The sequence below is a fragment of the Fusarium keratoplasticum genome, chromosome 9, assembly GCF_025433545.1.
Source record: "Fusarium keratoplasticum isolate Fu6.1 chromosome 9, whole genome shotgun sequence".
NCBI classification, from domain to species: Eukaryota; Fungi; Ascomycota; class Sordariomycetes; order Hypocreales; family Nectriaceae; genus Fusarium; species Fusarium keratoplasticum.
Window position 1 is genome coordinate 238,836 of NC_070537.1, and position 17,949 is coordinate 256,784.

General features: G+C 50.9%; 7 protein-coding genes across 7 annotated transcripts; 4 read left to right on the forward strand and 3 right to left on the reverse strand.

Annotated features, from left to right (window-relative positions):
• Positions 1–127: 127 nt before the first annotated feature.
• On the reverse strand, positions 128–1,374 carry NCS57_01095900 (Aminoglycoside phosphotransferase; the record flags this gene model as incomplete). Its single annotated transcript, XM_053060684.1, has 3 exons — positions 128–869; positions 921–1,216; positions 1,276–1,374. 3 exons carry the CDS (start codon positions 1,372–1,374, stop codon positions 128–130), a joined length of 1,137 nt encoding a protein of 378 aa, XP_052909070.1.
• A 330-nt stretch (positions 1,375–1,704) lies between these two features.
• Positions 1,705–3,437, forward strand: NCS57_01096000 (uncharacterized protein; the record flags this gene model as incomplete). The annotated part of the gene is made up of 2 exons (XM_053060685.1): positions 1,705–1,738; positions 1,792–3,437. The coding sequence occupies 2 exons, from the start codon at positions 1,705–1,707 to the stop codon at positions 3,435–3,437; spliced, it is 1,680 nt and encodes a 559-aa protein (XP_052909071.1).
• Positions 3,438–4,032: 595 nt separating this feature from the next.
• On the forward strand, positions 4,033–5,583 carry NCS57_01096100 (uncharacterized protein; the record flags this gene model as incomplete). The annotated part of the gene is made up of 4 exons (XM_053060686.1): positions 4,033–4,362; positions 4,416–4,628; positions 4,680–4,997; positions 5,062–5,583. The coding sequence occupies 4 exons, from the start codon at positions 4,033–4,035 to the stop codon at positions 5,581–5,583; spliced, it is 1,383 nt and encodes a 460-aa protein (XP_052909072.1).
• Positions 5,584–6,541: 958 nt separating this feature from the next.
• On the forward strand, positions 6,542–8,720 carry NCS57_01096200 (uncharacterized protein; the record flags this gene model as incomplete). Its single annotated transcript, XM_053060687.1, has 5 exons — positions 6,542–6,968; positions 7,030–7,513; positions 7,573–8,330; positions 8,394–8,448; positions 8,591–8,720. 5 exons carry the CDS (start codon positions 6,542–6,544, stop codon positions 8,718–8,720), a joined length of 1,854 nt encoding a protein of 617 aa, XP_052909073.1.
• Positions 8,721–10,069: 1,349 nt separating this feature from the next.
• On the reverse strand, positions 10,070–10,675 carry NCS57_01096300 (uncharacterized protein; the record flags this gene model as incomplete). The annotated part of the gene is made up of 1 exon (XM_053060688.1): positions 10,070–10,675. The coding sequence occupies one exon, from the start codon at positions 10,673–10,675 to the stop codon at positions 10,070–10,072; it is 606 nt and encodes a 201-aa protein (XP_052909074.1).
• Positions 10,676–11,340: 665 nt separating this feature from the next.
• On the reverse strand, positions 11,341–13,187 carry NCS57_01096400 (MFS domain-containing protein; the record flags this gene model as incomplete). The annotated part of the gene is made up of 5 exons (XM_053060689.1): positions 11,341–11,582; positions 11,632–11,961; positions 12,009–12,666; positions 12,719–12,991; positions 13,041–13,187. The coding sequence occupies 5 exons, from the start codon at positions 13,185–13,187 to the stop codon at positions 11,341–11,343; spliced, it is 1,650 nt and encodes a 549-aa protein (XP_052909075.1).
• A 543-nt stretch (positions 13,188–13,730) lies between these two features.
• Positions 13,731–16,396, forward strand: NCS57_01096500 (Alpha-L-rhamnosidase; the record flags this gene model as incomplete). Its single annotated transcript, XM_053060690.1, has 2 exons — positions 13,731–14,899; positions 14,944–16,396. The coding sequence occupies 2 exons, from the start codon at positions 13,731–13,733 to the stop codon at positions 16,394–16,396; spliced, it is 2,622 nt and encodes an 873-aa protein (XP_052909076.1).
• Between the last annotated feature and the right edge of the window lie 1,553 nt (positions 16,397–17,949).

Consider the following 17,949-nt stretch of genomic DNA (forward strand, 5'->3'; position numbering starts at 1 on the left):
ATACGGGGAGGGGGCCGAGGCACATGGGATTTAGTGCCGATCTAGTCCAACACAAGACATTCGCACAAAGTCACACCTACGTCATATCACAGCACCTGAAAAGGTCATTACTCATTCACAGCTAGACCTAAATCTTGCTCAGTACTCGCTTCTCCTGCTGCAGTCTCGCGACTCGCGCGTACGCCCACGAGGCATACGCCAGTGTTTGCTGAGCAAACTGTCTCGCCTTGGCACCGCTCGCCTGGCCTCTCACAATCCGGGCCGCGATTCCCTGCATAATCACAGCTGTCCGGAAGTTGCTAAATGCTACGCCCCAGTCCAGAAAGCCGGTCGCGGCCCAGTCAACGCCGCCCCAGTACCACGTCAGGCACTGCTTCATGCTGGGAATCCCGGGGACATTGTTCGGCCGGAAGTTCTCTTGCAGCTCCTTCAGCTCTGCAGTCAATGTCTCGGATGTCAGGAATGACACTTGCTGCGGGTTCCAGCTGAACGGCATGAGTAAGTTGACCAGATCCGACAGCGGATGGCCTTCTGTCGCCATCTCCCAATCTAGAATCCCAATCACTCTGGGTTCTGTCTTGTGAAAGACCAGGTTGTCGAGTTTGAAGTCTCCGTGCACCAGTCTTCGTATGTCTGGAGGGTGCGAGTTTCTGTCTGCAAAGAAGCTGACCATCTCTTCATAATGGGGCAGCTTCCCAACAGCCTGTTTGCCCGATGGACTTGTTGTGCTCGCCTGGGATTCAGATGTCCGAGACAATGACTTTACCTGGCGGGAATAAAAGCTCGTAGACTTCTTCCAGGTGCCCAGACCAATCTGGGACAGGTCAACCGAATGAAGCTTGGCCAACGTGTCAACGGCCTCCTTCCAGCTAGCCAAATAATGAGCATACGACACATACTATTCCCTTGTAGAGACTTACATTGCACTGCGGTCTTGCTGAGGGATACCGGGAAGCCATGCCTCCTCGAAAATTCTGCCATCGAGGAATTCCATCACGTAGAATGGCGTGCCAACAATGGAACTGTCGTTGCAGAGACAATACACCTTGGGAACAGGGACATTGGTAGTCTCGAGGGCTTTGATAATCTCATACTCTCGCTCAATAGCATGTGCGCTTTTGGACAGCAGCTCGCCCGGTGGCTTCTTTCTCAAGACGAATTTCGCTCCTGTCGCCGACGTGATCTCGTACGTTGGGTTAGACTGTCCATGGCCAAACTGATGCATGTCAGAATGACTTGGGCCAAAACAATTAGAATGATGGAATGTATAATCACCTGCTTCAGACTGATTGGAAGAGCAATTTGGGCCACATTTTGCTTGATGTGCGTGCTTAGCCGCACAATGTCGATAGGTTGTCTCACCGTGTCTGCCATGCTGTCGAGCAAATGTGGCTCTGGTGGTTATCAAGACGTGGAGATGTTCATACTTATCCTCTGTCTTTTATGCTGAGAAGCATAGGTCTACATTCCGGCAAAGCATTATACCTTGGACTCTGCCTACTGAAGTCATGACTCATGGCTCCTGACTAATGAAGTTCCAGCTTCCATCGCATCGCAGCGAGCGGGAATGCCAAGGTAGTTCAAGAGGGGGCTATTGTTTGTTTATTATGTGAAGCTTTTGCTTTGTATCGTCTTCTGTACTCAGGCTCGTCTCGTTATTGCATCTCAATCGCTACACACTGCAGAAGCTCGGGATCAGGCATCATGATCTACAAGTCACAAAACCCTCAAATCTCATGTGTGTCTGCCCAACTCTCTTCTCAAGACCTTGAACTAACATCAGGCCATCAGTTGACCCAAAGCAAACCTTGTGGTCCTGGCTTCTGGAGTCTAAATCCCTGACCCTTGAAGCCAATGGTCCAGGTTTCACTGATGCCATCACGCAGGAGCATGTTAGTTACCAGAGTCTGAAAGATCACGCAACAAATCTATCATCAGCCCTGGTTACCGCCCATGGCCTAGGCGAAAACGATGTGGTGGTCGTTTTTGGTAGGAACTCGATATGGTATCCTGTTGCCACACTGGCTGCGGTTCGCGTTGGTGCCGTAGCTTGCGGTGTGTCACCAGATTACACCATCGACGAACTGTCTTACAGTCTCAGGACCAGCAAAGCCAAGATCATTTTCGCTACGACAGAAACTTTGGAAAGGGCGAATGTGGCCGCTGCCAGGGTTGGGATCGCACAAAACAACGTTATCCTGCTTGAGGGTTCAAGAAATGGCGTCTCGAGCATTCAAGCAATACTTGATGCTTCCAAGAGCCTTGCAAGAACCCCCAAGACGCCCCCATTCCAGATACCTAAGGGGAAAACGAATCGAGATGTTTGCGCATTTCTCTGCTTCAGCAGCGGCACCACTGGCCTCCCAAAAGCGGTCATGATCTCTCATGCCAACATCATCGCCCAGTGCATCCAGATCACCGACATCACTCCCCCTGATCACGACAAGGTCCTCGCGGCATTACCATTCTATCACATCACAGGCATCGTACATCAATTGCACTTGCCGATTCATCTCAACGCCAATGTCTACGTCTTGGCCAAGTTCACGTTGGACAAATTGCTCAAGACGGTCGCCGACTACAAGATCAAGGAGCTTCTCATCGTCCCTCCCATCTTGATTCGACTCGTCCGAGAACCGGAGATGGTGGCAAAATACGATTTATCCCATGTCAAACGATTCTCTTCAGGCGCAGCTCCGTTATCTCGCGAGATCTTGAATCTCCTCGAGAAGGCCTTCCCGGGAACCGGCTTCAAGCAAGGCTATGGCATGACCGAGTCGTGCTCTGCCATTGTCTCTCACCCCCCTTCCAAGTACGCTTACAAGTACGCCGACCGCGTGGGCATGTTGGTGGGATCTACCGATGTACGGATTGTAGATGTCGAGACCGGGGAGGATTGCCCTCCTGGTAAAGCCGGGGAAATCTGGGCTCGTGGACCGCAGATTGCCATGGGCTACCTCAACAATCCTGAGGCCACTGCATCAACGTTTGATCAGGATGGCTTCTTGCATACTGGAGATGTCGGCTTTTTCGACCAGGAGGGGCTTCTCTCCATCACGGATAGGCTCAAGGAGATGATCAAAGTCAAGGGGATCGGTGTTGCTCCGGCAGAACTAGAGAATCTTCTCCTCGGACATCCCCTTGTTCACGATGTTGCCGTCTGCGGTATTCCTGATGAGCGCGCAGGTGAACGACCAAAGGCATATGTGGTTCTGAGGTCTTCCGGCTCCTCGAAGCCGATGGAAGCGGCGCGGGAGATATTCGCCCACGTCAAGAGAGAAAAGGCACGATATAAATGGCTGGAAGAAATTGAGTTTGTCCTCAAGATTCCCAAGAGCCCAGCAGGCAAAATCTTGAGACGCAAATTGCAGGGCTTGGGATCAGGAAGCAGTAAGAACGTTGTAGCCCGGGATGTGAGGGTTGCGGCGAAGCTCTAGTTTGGTCAGGTGGCAGTAGAATAGTCAATTAAATCAGCCATCTGGCTTTCTTGATTCGTTTTTTGACCCAATGGGTGGGCATATGCTGCGTCGACTAGGTTACTCTGTATGATGATTGGGTCTTGATGCCGTTATGTCTGAATAGCTGGGCTCTTTTTGTTCTGGCTAATGGCCTTTGGCTTCTTTCGAAGGCGTCACCGAGGTCATACAATATAGCATTTCAAGCTTGTCCATCATTCCTTAGACGACATTAGCATTCCATATTCCTTGGTTTTACCCGGCCTAGACTTGTCTACTGTCCAAGTCATACTGGACAAGGAAGAGATGAATTGTCGGCACCGCTTCATTCGACGCGGCTCTACGGGCTGATACCTCGGCTCTCGGTACCGCGTTTCCGAAGGTTGGATTTCTTCTGGCCTGATCAATCGACAAGGGCCACGGGCGGGCTCGCTGTGCCCTGCATGACTCAGTCCGCAGACTCGGTGGGTTATACCTAGGCCCTCAAATAGGGCCTCAAACATCATCAATTGCTAACCTCACTAGCATCTTCAGGATCAACCCACCTATAGGTCTCCAACTGCTGTTTTTAGCCGCCATGGAGCCCCCGGCATCTGCCCGCATCCCCATCGCCTTTGCTGGACAGGTCAGCAACGAAGCTCAAAGGACGTTGGATGAGGTTGAGCGCTTCGTCCAGGAGAAATGCATTCCAGCCGATGCTGTCTTTGCGCAAATGCTCGGCAAAGCAGCCGAGGAGCGCTTCGCCGCTCACCCACGGATTCTGGAGGATCTCAAGGAAGAAGCACGTCGCAGGGGATTATGGAATCTGTTTTTGCCGAAGGGGCATTATGCTGAAGGAGCCGGTTACAGCAATCTCGAATATGGTTTGATGGCTGAGCAGCTTGGCAAGAGCCAAATCGCAAGTGAGGTGCGTTATCCCAGGATCCCTTCAAGTTGCATGCTCACATTCACATGTTCCAGGCCATGAACTGCTCGGCGCCTGATACTGGAAATATGGAAGTCCTGGCAAAGTTTGGAAACTCTGCACAGAAGACGGCATGGCTTGAGCCGCTCCTTGAGGGAAAGATCCGTTCGGCATTTTTGATGACAGAGCCCGACGTTGCTTCCAGTGATGCCACCAACATCCGATTCGAGATGAAACGGGATGGCGATGAGTACATCCTGAATGGTAGTGTGAGTGATGCTAGGGACTATGGCTCTCCAGGGCTAACTGAGTGGCAATAGAAGTGGTGGAGTAGTGGTGCTGGAGACCCGAGATGCGAGCTTTACATCGTCATGGGCAAGACTGATGCGTCAAATCCGGATGCCTACCGCCAGCAATCCGTCATTCTCGTCCCGGCCCGAACTGCCGGCATTACCGTCCATCGTATGCTCTCTGTCTTTGGGTACGATGATGCTCCCCACGGTCACGGCCACATCTCTTTTAACAATGTCCGTGTTCCTTCATCCAACATTGTCTTGGGCGAAGGGCGAGGTTTTGAAATCATACAAGGGAGATTGGGCCCTGGTCGAATTCATCATACTATGCGATGTATCGGTGCGGTAAGTATTGACAAAGCCACCCAATAAGTAATGCTCAGAAGTAACAATGCTGACCTGAGGTCAGGCTGAACGCGCTCTTGAACTCATTCTATCTCGGATCCATGACCCGTCCAAGACTCCTTTTGGAAAGATGCTCCATGAGCACGGTCACGTCATCACCCAGGTTGCTCAAGCTCGCATCGACATAGATGCGTCCAGACTTGTCGTTTTGAACGCAGCCGTCAAGATCGACAAGGGAGGTGCCAAATCCGCCATCCGAGAGATTGCAGAGGCCAAGATCCTCGTGCCCAAAATGCTCTGCCGCATCCTCGACAATGCCATCCAGGTATACGGAGGCGCTGGTGTAAGCCAGGACACGCCATTAGCATACATGTGGGCCAGCGCTCGGACTATGAGACTTGTTGATGGTCCTGATGAGGTGCATATGCTCCAGCTGGGTAGACGAGAGAGCCGACGCGCAGAGGCTGTTAGAGCTCGACTGCAGGCACAAAAGGAGTTGGAGCAGGAGTTGTTCGGCGCGTATAAGCTTGACAAAGTTGATGCTCTGCACATGGGGTGGACCAGCGACACGAAGCCGAAGCTATAGTGGACGGAGACTGGATAATTAGTAGATAAACATGGATAATTCGATTTGCAGTGCGCTTCTTTACTATCAGCTACATTGTTCCTATTCAGTATATCTAACCCCGAGCAATGCCATGCCTGATCATCGCAGGGCGAGTTTGGCTACCAATGCCCAGTGCCATGCCATGCTGGACATCTAGCAGCTAGATGAAGGCCCTTAATGTAACAATATGAATCACACAAGACCACAACAGTAAGACCTGACAAGGTACTCCAGATGATCTTATCCGATGTACGTAGTCTCACGATTTAATAAGTATTATCCTCCAATTAGGAAAAAGTGATGAAAGCGAATGTTGGATAGTGAGGATTGGTGTCTTGTTGAGCTTCAGATGAATACAGGAACCTCCCATTTAGTTACACACACATATTGTCAAAGGTTTTCTGGCTCAGTTATCCCATCAAGGGCCGGGCTTCAGCTATATCAAAAAACACATTATCAACACATCATAGCACCATGTCCCAATGCTAACACAGTGACGTATTCTCAAGACCACTACGATAATCAATGTTTCAGACATAAAGGCGTAACATAGCCAAGGTTCAAAAAAGGACCCACTCGGAATTCTTCCTCGTAGACATTTGTCATGACCAGCCAGACTCAGTCTAACTAACCCTTCTGCGGAAAAGATCGACCATTCTCCACAGGCACTTGACATGACTCAGTTCAGAATCATGATTATTTGGATAGAATCGACCATCCTCCAAACTAAATTGACATGACTCAGCTCATCCCGGGACCGAGGGCTTCCATTACCGGCCTTGACCACGGTTGAAGCAACGGAAATGCTTCGCCGCGGTGATTACCCGTCGCATCTTGACCAAGGTAATGGTCGCCTACATAAACGGCAGTTTGTAGTCTTTACGCTTGGGCCATGTGTTTATACAATCAATTACGAATGTTGAAGACCTAAACCACAATGGGCTCCGTTATCGACATGCCACTGCGAATCGCCTCTGCCTCTGGTTCAGTCACGGATCGGCGCCATGCACTGGCCGATCTGGCCAAGGATGAACAGGTTCAATTCATTGTTGGCGATTGGCTGTCCGAGTACAACATGACCACCAGAGGAGGAGGAAAGGTTGACAGCGCAGGCAGTTCGGATGAGTTTGAGATTTCTTTCCTCGAGGCTCTAGAGCCCGCTTTGTCTCTCCTGGATTCGAGAAAGATCAAGCTCGTGGTCAACGCCGGTGCCAGCGACACTGAGAAACTTCACCAAGTTGTTGTGGAAAAGATTGCAGCCGCTGGGCTAAGCCTCAAGGTCGCGTGGATTGGTGGAGACGAAGTCTTGGATGTTGTCAAGAAGGCCGTCACCGAGGGCAACAAGTTCAAGAGTCTTACTCACGGTAAGCTTGCTCTCTCCCCTATACTAGTGTTGCGGTAGACTCATTCTATTCCCTTAAACAGGCGGAAACCTCGAGGACTGGGGCCTGGAACCCATCTACGCTCAGTGCTATCTCGGTGCTTGGGGTATCGTCGAAGCACTAAAACACGGTGCCGACATTGTCTTGTGTGGCCGAGTGGCCGACGCCTCACCCACTATCGGATGCGCTGCTTACCATTTCGGCTGGCAACGAGACGAGTATCAGAAGCTGGCATCGGCATTCGTTGCCGGCCACTTCATTGAATGCTCCACGTATGTCACCGGCGGTAACTTCAGCGGCTTCAAAGACTTAGTTGGTGATGTAACGAACCTGGGCTTTCCTATCGTGGAGATGAAGAGTGACGGCACCTTTTACGTCACCAAGCAGAAGAACCGCGGTGGCATGGTCACTGTCGATACGTGCAAGGCGCAACTGCTGTACGAGATCCAAGGTCCCTTGTATTACAACTCGGACGTGGTAGCCCAACTTGAGGACATTATTCTTGAACAAGCGGGAGACGACAAGGTGTAAGTGGCCGATCACCTTCTCATTCTTACAGTGATGAAATGGCTAATGATGACTATAGCTATGTTCACAACATTGGCGGGCTGAAGCCTCCACCTACCACCAAAGTCGGCATCACCGCCAAGGGAGGCTACCAAGCAGAGGCACATTACTTCCTTTGCGGTCTGGATATCGAGGAGAAGGCCTCCCTACTCGAACGCCAAGTACGGGCCATCCTGGACGAGTCCAAGTTCCACTGCCTGAAGTTCCGTGTCAACGGGCGATGTCCTGAGAACCCAAGGAACCAAGACGCTGCGACTGTCGACGTCCGAATCTTTGCCCAATCCCGGACCGAAGAGTCACTCAGCACTGCAAACTTCTTTCGCCCAGTTACGGATGTCATTATGCAGTCCTACCCGGGTGCTACATTTGCTGTAGATGCCCGACAAGCCCACCCCAAGCCATACTATGAGTACTTTGTCTCTATTCTCCCACAGAGCGACATTGCTCATGTCGCCCACGTTCCCTCAAAAGGTCTCGACATTTCCATCCCAGCCCCTACCGACACGCTAGACTTTGTCTACGAGCAGACTACCTATGAGACGGCACTCCCGCTCGATCTGGCCAGTTTGGGTCCTACCAGAAAGGCCCCTCTTGGCTACGTTGTCCACGCTCGCTCTGGCGACAAGGGATCCGATGCCAACGTTGGCTTTTTCGTTCGTCACGCTGACGAGTGGGATTGGCTTCGAAGTCTCTTGACAGTAGACAAGATTCGAGACTTGCTGGGGGATGATAACACCGGCAAGCCCATTTTCCGATTCGAGCTCAAAAACATTCGAGGTGAGTTTATTCGATACGTGATTAAGTATCGACTCGCAGAGACCCGAGACTGACGCTCATTAGCCGTGCACTTCCTTCTTAAGGACCATCTAGACAGAGGTGTAGCCTCCAGTTCGACGTATGATGTCTTGGGTAAAAACTTGGCGGAATACTTGAGATGCAAACTGGTGGATATTCCAACCAAGTTTCTGGATCGAGGAAGGATTTGAGTTCGCTTAAGCCTCAAGAAGCAGGAGATGCAATTGACTGCTGGATCGTAGCCTCATTACCGTTTATGAAAGTAGAGACCTGATTCCGAAGTGCCTGTTCTCACCTGCCTATGACCTGGGTCTCAACGCCAACCTTGCACGGTGCAATGCGGAGATTCTGCCCTATAGTCTGCGTACCTAGGCAACATGTCGCAGCCCTTCTCAACTTTCTTGACCTGTCTCGCCCAAACGAGAAGTACTTTGCAGGTTAGAATGTGACAGATAACCTCGCATTTACCACATTATCCTTCGATAGTAATAGCACTGGGGCGCGGTACGGAACAGAGGTTTATGCCAGCTTGAGAAAAACCACGACATCAACCCTAAGCTCCGGCTTCTGGCGGTATGCGGTTTCTGAGGGGGCTTCACATAATGCGAGAGCCCTTCTACTCTTACGCAACTGTGATCATTCACTGCAATTTTAGTGCACTTTGAGCCCCTTCAGCTGATGGGGATCTCGGGCCCTCCCGGTTGGTTCAATAGATTTCACTGCACTTTTAACCCACCACGAGGGGAAATGTACCATCAACACCCCATTGACAGTTGCGCCCAATCATAGGGAGCCAAGGCTGCGAAAGCCGAGCATGGGCATATCGACCAGTAAATGAAATAGGTCAACTCGCCCGTGTTGAGACTAGGTATGCTCTTGCCCGAGAGAAAAGACAGGGCGTCGTTCACAGCTGGAAGATGTCGTCCAGCGACATGGCGTGTCAGGCACGAGTTGGAGATGTGTCAGTGTAGGGTAGGTATTCTCACATCAATGGGGGAACCAAAATCTCGCACTTTAAGACATATTTCCCATCCAAAATAAGCCCCTACCTTGCTTCTCGCAAGTCTATCGCAAGTATGCATTACAATTACAATACATGGCAAGGTGCATCTCCCAAGTCATCCGAGATGCTTATCTCTGTGAGTGTATATAGTGCAGCTTAACAACGCCGCCACCAACCACCAATGAAGGCGCTGTGGCGGAGTGGTCTAACGCGTTAGACTGTGAGTATCATTCAACAACACCTGTTCCCACCTTCATACTAACTCGGTTTCCTCAGCGAAATCTAATTCCTTCGGGAGCATCGGTTCGAATCCGATCGGCGTCGAGTTTCTTTTTTTGCTACTTTCATCCTTGACTGTTGTGTGTCACTTATTTTTATGCCTCTGGATCTGTCGTGCTGGCTGTTGGGGGTGCATTGGTTGCCGTTGGCGTGTGTGCTAGTGGCTTTACATCATCACGTAGCAATCAGCTGTACACTGCTAGATGATTAACGGTCCCATCACTGGCCCCCTGAGTCCATTAAGTCATTTCCGTTCTAGTACATGTAATAACTCATGATGAATCGAGACTAAAGGTACAATATGTCTACAGGGAGCAAGACAAGTAACTTCGGCCAAACAAGATCAACAAAGAGCAGAAACCCCAGTAACTAACTCCCACAACACCATACCATATCCAGCACCCCACCATCATAATCATCCATCGACAACCCAAGCAATTCATTCCATCTGTGCTTCTTCACAAAAGGCAAACAGCTTCGTCAAAATCCTCTTTCTTCTACCCCAATCGATGATGATGCCAGGAAAATGCGTCTTGACCTCGATTCGGGTCAATTCCTCCTCTATCTTCGAGATGACAATGTTCAGTTCACCCTCGGGAGCCCAAGCATCAGACGTGATTTTGCAGGAGAGGGCCACGAGGTCGATACCCTGACGGACGGTGGTGACTTCGAACCGAGCCCATGTAAGGTAACACATGGTAGCGACGATGATGGAGCCACAAGGCTTTGCAAATGTTCGGGCATCGGACTTGCCCGTCTTCATGTTCAGCATGGCACTGAAGGATTGGTCGTACGAGTACATAGTCGTGACCACTTTGGGTGCATGGCGAAGCAGCTCCTCCTCGGTGAGCCTCTTGTCTCTCATGACCTGATGGGCGAGTTTATGCTTGACCTCAAGGCACTCCATGAGGGCTTCATAGTTGGTTTGTTGAGTCCAGTGCACAGGACCGGCGGAAGCTAAGAGTAGGATCTTTTCGCCAAGCCCCGTGCCGCAGTTGGAGCAGAAGCGGCCGTGGCCTTCCTGTCCGCAAGAGGCGCAAAACATTGCTTCTGGGTCTTTAGAGGTTGAAGTGGTGATATTTGGAAGTCCAATGTTCTAGAAAGTGATGATCTCGATGAAGAGATTAAAGAATGTCGTGAAGAGATGATGGGAAGACCGACGGGCGTCGCAAATGCTTTATTAAATATCTGATGTCATCTGATATCCCATCTTGAAATAGGTGGCTAGGGAGTGTAATAGCTGAGAGTCAAACAGCGGCTGTGCGGGAGGGGGCTTGGTTCGGATTGGGCTGAGCCGGTTGTCAATCGGCTCGTGTTACCATTCACAGACTCTTTTCATAGGCCAGTCGCGATTAAAAGCAGGTACTCAGTCGCACAGCATTGGACAGATTCTATTTAGAGCCATGGCTGCGCCCTGCGTCCCCTCCTCATCTTCCGAGTCAGGCCAAGCACAATGGGGTATAGAGATGCACAAACTCATGGTCAAACAGACACAGCCCATTGCAAAGCAAACACCCTGATAGGGGACACGAGAATCACAACTTGCAGCCTGCATCACTCGACAATGTGTGATTCTTTCTACCTCCTTGATACTTGCTCTCGTAACAGTCAACAGTCACATGCGCCGTTGAGACTGGTCAATCTCAGACACCACTGTAGCACAAATGTGACCTCTCCCCATATTCCAGTCACCGAGCCTCAAAATCCGGATCAGACACTGCCCTGTCTCTCTGGCTGCCGGTTCAAAGCCTCTTGCTGCGCCAACTGAACGTTGGTGACATACTTCTGCATCTTCCAAGCGGGCACTCCATTCTCGTACATCTCATCCATCTCGGCCGTGTTGCGCTTCGACGGTTCAGGGACGTATAACCAAACAATGACAGTGGTGATGACGCCAAGGGCACCAAACAGCCAGCCAGTGTTGTAGTTCCAATCAACACCCTCAGGGTCAACTGCCATAGTATTAATAGTCATTCTTTACACCTTATCGGGTATACGTACGCATGATAGGAACCGAAGTGTTAAAGGTCAGACCAAAAATGACGGAAATACCAGCTGCCAGACCAGCAGTTCGTGCACGCAACTTCTGAGATGCGATCTCTCCAACAAAAGCCCAGCCTAGGGACCCCAATGCTGCATTGAAGAGGGACCAAACACAAGCGACAAAGATGCAAAAGTTCTGAAGCGGCTTAGTGGTAGAGAACTGGCCAACGATGCCAACAATGAACATTGTCAGGGTACAAACGACCGACGCGACAATGACGATGATGCGGCGTCCGAGATAGTCTGTCCAGAGCATGAGGACGATGGATGTGACGAGTGCAATCACAGCTGACAACTGTTAGCAATGCCAAATCGTGGGTGGAAACTGAACTTACTGATAACTGTAGTAATGAGAAATGGATCGTCGAATCCAGCCTGACGGAAGAAGAGAGAAGAGTAAGTCTTCAAGAAGGACAGACCAGTAAGCTGTTGGGCGCAAGCCGGAGCTGTAGCACCAAGAGTCCGCTTGGCGTTGACTCCCTTGAAGCAGTCGACATAAGACTTTGCCACGGCCTTCCACCCAAGGCCAGTCTCCTCCAGCTCATTCTTTCTCTTGCGCTGCTCAAGGATGCTGTTCTTGATAATGGCATACTCGGTGTCCACGTCATAGCCAGCAACCTTGCCATTGACACGCGCAAGTGTCTTCTTGCCATTATCGTCTTGTCCACGCTCGGCGTAATATTGGGGAGTCTCGGGCAACCATATAAAGATAGGCAGCATGAGACCCAGGAATACCCATTGAGTCAGGATGGACATCTTGTAGTTCATAGGGTTCTGCTTCTCGCAGATGAGAAGGACAAGTGGTGCAAGGAACTTTCCAAGCGTGTTCCAGACGCCATAGGTGAGAACCATTGCGCCTCGAATGTTGCTGGGGGACCACTCGGCAATGTAGACGGGGAGGGTGGATTGGAGAGCGCCTACTCCAATGCCCGCCAAGATCTTGGCTGCAGTCCAGTCTTTCCAGTCACGGACCACAGTCTCGAGAGCAATAGACTAGGCAAGGTTAGCCATATGCAAGCCAGAGAGATGACCAGTGACAACTTACACCAGCGAGAATAACCCAGAGTGTGTACAGAGTCATCTTGCGACCAATCGCATCCGAGATGGGGCTCATGAATACCATGGCAACCAGCTGACCAAGGGACTGCATGGCTCCCCAGAGAGCCGTGTAGTTGGCATTCAGGACGCTCTTACCCTCCTCATTAACAAAGCCAACATGCTTAATGAAGCCCTTGTTGGCAATGACGTTGCCGTTCAGGGTGTACTGGTAGCCATCGGCGGCAGCAGCAATGGAAATGAGGTTGCAGATGAGAACAGCCTAGGCGGTCAGCGGTTACAACCAAGGTCCAGAAAGCCCGGGAACTTACCTTCCAAAAGAGCTTGACGGTGTCCCAGTAGCCCAGCTCGTCAAGGCCAGACTTGAGCAGGGCCTGTCCCTTCTTGAGGTCATCACCCGTGTTCTCGTCGCCCGACACACGAGGCGCGGTCTCTATCTTGTCTTTGTCGGCGACCATGCTGAACTCCTCTTAAGTGAGATGCAAGCTAGCCTCGGCAAAACTTGAGGGTTGGTTGTTGTGTTGCAAGATCGACAATGTTTAATCTTGAAGTTCTTCGTGGGGAACTTGAACCTGTCATCGATTGACACCTCTTTATACAGCAACCTCGCACAAAAGACAACCCGAAGCCTCGCCCAACTTCAAACCGAGATACCGGTCCTGTCTTGCTTGAATCCGGGGCCCCGCGAAGGTTGACAGCAGGATGCGGGGATAAGCTGGCGCTAACAAGACGACGATCCTTGCTGTTGACTGGAGAGCAGGAAACTTGTCCGGCTGGATGGCATTCCTAGGGCCTTGGCATGCTCTTTCTGAGGCGGAAATAGCTTTCAGATGGGAATCCGACAGACGGATATTTATCCATCGTCTGACCCAAACGACAACCCCTCGCTTAAACATTGTTCAGCTGAGACGAGCGCTGGTGGCATTGTGCGATTATAAACGCAGGGAAGAGTGGCAGCCGAGTCAGTCAGTTGATCAGCAAGTGACAGCACCCTCTCAGAAATGTCTGTTTCAATTGCCCAGTTGAGTGCCGAGCACCACCACAATGGCTTTGGCCTCTTTACAGCTACTCCTCGCTTATCATGGCGCTTCAACTCTACAACCATCAAAGGCTGGAAACAGGCTTCCTATGACTTAGCCATAACTCGCAATGGCAAGGAGGAAACCTATCATGTCGACTCTGCCAGCTCAGTGTACAACCCCTGGCCTTCGTCACCCCTGTCATCTCGAGAACGGGCGGGGATTAAGGTCCGAGCTGTGGGAGTCGATGCATCGTCAACAGACTGGGCAAACTTGACTATTGAGGCTGCTCTCCTGAATCGCTCCGACTGGACTGCAAAGCTCATCGGCGGACCTCCACAAGGGCCAGAGCCGAAACGACCTGTGCTGCTGCGCAAGACCTTTACCAATCCTGGGTCTAATTGTGCTCGTCTTTACGCAACCGCCCATGGCGTGTACGAGGTTCACATCAATGGTCAGCGCGTCAGCGATGAACTACTTGCCCCTGGATGGCAGTCATACAATCACCGTCTTCACTACCAAACCTACGACGTCACGTCTCTTCTGCAAGAAGGCGAAAACGTCATCGGCGCCCATGTAGCTGAGGGATGGTTCGCCAGCAGGATTGGACGACCTGGTGTGGCGAACCACTGGGGAGAGCAACTAGGCTTCCTGGCACAGCTTGAAGTCGACGGCAGCGTCTGTTGTCAGACTGACTCGAGTTGGGAGTACCTAGATGGTCCTCTCCTCCTTTCCGAGTTGTACAATGGCGAAGTCTTTGACAGCAATCTCGCCGACCTTGCTTGGTCTACGTTAGCATCCAAGGCACAGGCGAAGGGATCGGTTGAGGAGCTCCCTTTCCCAAAGGCGGAGCTGATCGCACCCGAAGTCGCCCCCATCACTCGCATCATGGAACTGAAGCCCAAGGAGATTATCACGACTCCAAAAGGCAAAAAGGTCCTAGATTTCGGCCAGAACTTTGTTGGTTGGCTTCGAGTCGAGAAAAACATTCCCGGAAAGCCTGGTGATACCCTCTTGATCAGGCATGCAGAGGTCATGGAGCATGGAGAGCTGGGCACCAGGCCTTTAAGATCGGCCAAAGCCCTTTACGAGTTGAAGCTTGGAGGACCAACCAAGGGTTGTGAAGCCAAGTTTACCTTCTTTGGGTTCCGGTATGTGCCCCTACCGCACATCAAGGTAGAGACTGACATAACAGGTATGCCGAGATCAACGGCTATGAAGATGTCTCCCTCGAAGACTTCACAGGCATTGTGATAGCCTCGAACCTCCGTCGCACAGGCACTTTCGAGTCCTCTCATACCATGCTCAACCGCTTGCACGAAAACGCCATCTGGTCCATGAGAGGCAACTTCATCTCGATCCCAACCGACTGTCCTCAACGCGACGAAAAACTGGGTTGGACCGGAGACATCCAAGTCTTTTCCCCGACCGCAAACTTCCTCTTCGACACGTCCGCTTTCTTGGGGTCGTGGCTGCGTGATCTTGACATGGATCAGAATGATGCCAATGGCGTTGTTCCCGTTATTATCCCCAATCTTCCAAAACAGCCAGACAACCGCATGAAAAGGCCAATGGCAGTCTGGGGAGACACCTCTGTGATTACGCCTTGGGACTTGTACACGGCCTTTGGCGACATCAGTCAACTTGAAGCACAGTGGGAAAGCATGTGCAGTTGGCTTGATGTCGGTGTTCCTCGAGACGAAAGAGGCTTTTGGTCTACAGACTGGCCTCAATATGGTGACTGGTTAGATCCCCGAGCGCCGGTCGATATGCCAGGGAACTGTCCAACCGACAACTTCTTGGTCGCAAACGCCTACCTCATCTACACCACTAAGTTGGCTGCAGAGGTTGGAAAGGTGTTGGGGAAGAATGAAAAGAGCGTAAAGTACGCATCTGATGCGGCGTCCCTTATATTACTCTTCAGAGAGGAATATGTTACTCCAAAAGGAAGGATGGCCTGCGATACGCAAACGACCTACGCTCTTGCCCTCAAGTTTGGTCTTCTGGAAGAAAAGCATCTCGCAACTGCAAGAGAGAGACTGGGTTATCTCGTCCGCTGGGAGAGATTCAAGATCACCACCGGCTTTGCCGGAACACCCATCATTCTCCATGCTCTCTCGGAGAATGGCATGCTCAACCTTGCATACCGAATGCTTCAAGAGCGAGACTGTCCCAGCTGGTTATACCCCGTCGGCATGGGCGCAACCTCAATCTGGGAAAGATGGAACTCGATGCTCGAGGACGGAAGCATCAACCCTGGCCAAATGACGTCTTTCAACCATTACGCTCTTGGTTCAGTATGTGCATTCATGCACAAGACGGTCGGCGGTCTTTCTCCCACCTCTCCCGGCTGGAAGACTGCCCTTGTGAAGCCTCAGCCTGGTGGAACTATTCGCTTCGCCAAGACGAGCTTCGATTCACCATATGGATTGTATGAAGTGGACTGGAAGATAGAAGGCGGAAAGATGACGACCAAGGCCAAGATCCCTCCAAACACAGAGGCCCGCGTTGTCTTGAATGGAGTCGATGAGACGGTCGGAAGTGGTGAATATGAGTATGTAACCGAGTGGAATGATGATGCTGAGTGGCCGCCGAATTACATCTCGGGACCTCAGAGAAACACGGTCGGGGCTTCTTTTGTGCCTTGAACTATCAATAGACAAGTAAATAAATACGTAACTTAACATTTAATCTCTTTCTAGATCTCCATATCGAGTGCGAAACCAGCATTCAGTCATCGCTTAATCGTTGCACTGGCCATGAATAAGACCTACACAACGCCAGCTGTAAAGTTTAGACAAAAGTAAACGAATGTGACCCCCGGGAAGACCTCATGAACCTTGTCTCCGTTTCCAGCACCAAGTCTAAATGTGTATCTTCGAGTTCCCGTCACACATGCGATCCAGACTACAGGTGACACTCTAGCCCTGTGACAATGCGGAGATGGGTAGTGTGGTGATACGCCGAGAGTCAGTACTCTGTCGCATCGTCTTGCCTCACCGGCAGTTGACGGCTTTTGATGTACGCAGAATCAACTGGTAAACGATATAAAAAATGTCGCTGTCCTCCAAGAGCGAATTCTCCATTCGCTATCTTAATCTCTACCACGAATCCCAACCTTCCGCAGCACCGCCTACAGCTACTAAAGCTCAACACTCGATAAAGTAAAATGTGCTGGAAATCACGCTACGTCAAGAGATGCGTCAAATGCTACGTCGTCCTCAAAGATGAGACCGTCATCGACCGGACGTGCGAGGGGTACGAGAAGAAAAAGCCATGTACCAAAACGCCAAACGTCGTGCAATCATCAATATTCATCAGTTGGCCAGCTTGCGAGAATTGCGCCAAGATAGAGGAGAAGGAGTTGAATGATGGGAAGCGCAAGTCGGCAAAGACGAATTAGCGGGTTGAAGCAATCGAGATGGCTGGGGATAACACGGCTTTGGACAATGGTGTGGCCAATTCTTTCGGTTCTATAAATAGGAAAGCAGTAATCAGCACTGCTGCCGGCTGGTTAGGTTCAGCGACTTCTGGAACATGACAAAGAGTCGCAGTGAACATTCCCGCGGCTGCAGGGAAACCGTTCGATAGACAATGGGAAGATATGAACAGACCCAGATCATGAGAATTAACAAAGACATGAGCAGGGCATCAGTGAAAGCCTAATTCTCGCATGTTAAACTCTGTAATGGGACAGGATGGGCAGGTATAAGTACAGTGCCCTGATGCTCAGCTTGGCTCAGTTTCATCAGAATCATCTTACTAGCAGAAGCAGAACAACCAACTAGCTTACGACCTTTCATCACTTTGATTACCCGTGCGAGATTTAAGACACTGCCCAAAATGATCCGAGTCTCTGCATTCGAAACCACCGAAACGATCCAGGAGCAAGTGGGTCTTATCTCGGGGTCTGTAGCAGCTTCCGAGGCTGCTCTCGCCAGAAATCGGGACAGGCTCTCCATTCTTCCCCAAGAGATACTGTTGGATATCTTTTCAGTGCTCCCTGCCTTTAGAGACAAAGGCTGTTTGTTCTCACATCTAGATGCCTGCATCAGATATTCGATAAATACTTGTACGAATCTGCCGCCGCAACACTGAGCTGGCTTCCTGTATTTCTCGCAGCTCGTCAAGGTAACATTGCCACCCTCAACAAGTGCAAGAAACTTGGTGCACCCGCGGATATCTTCTGGGACAGCAAACA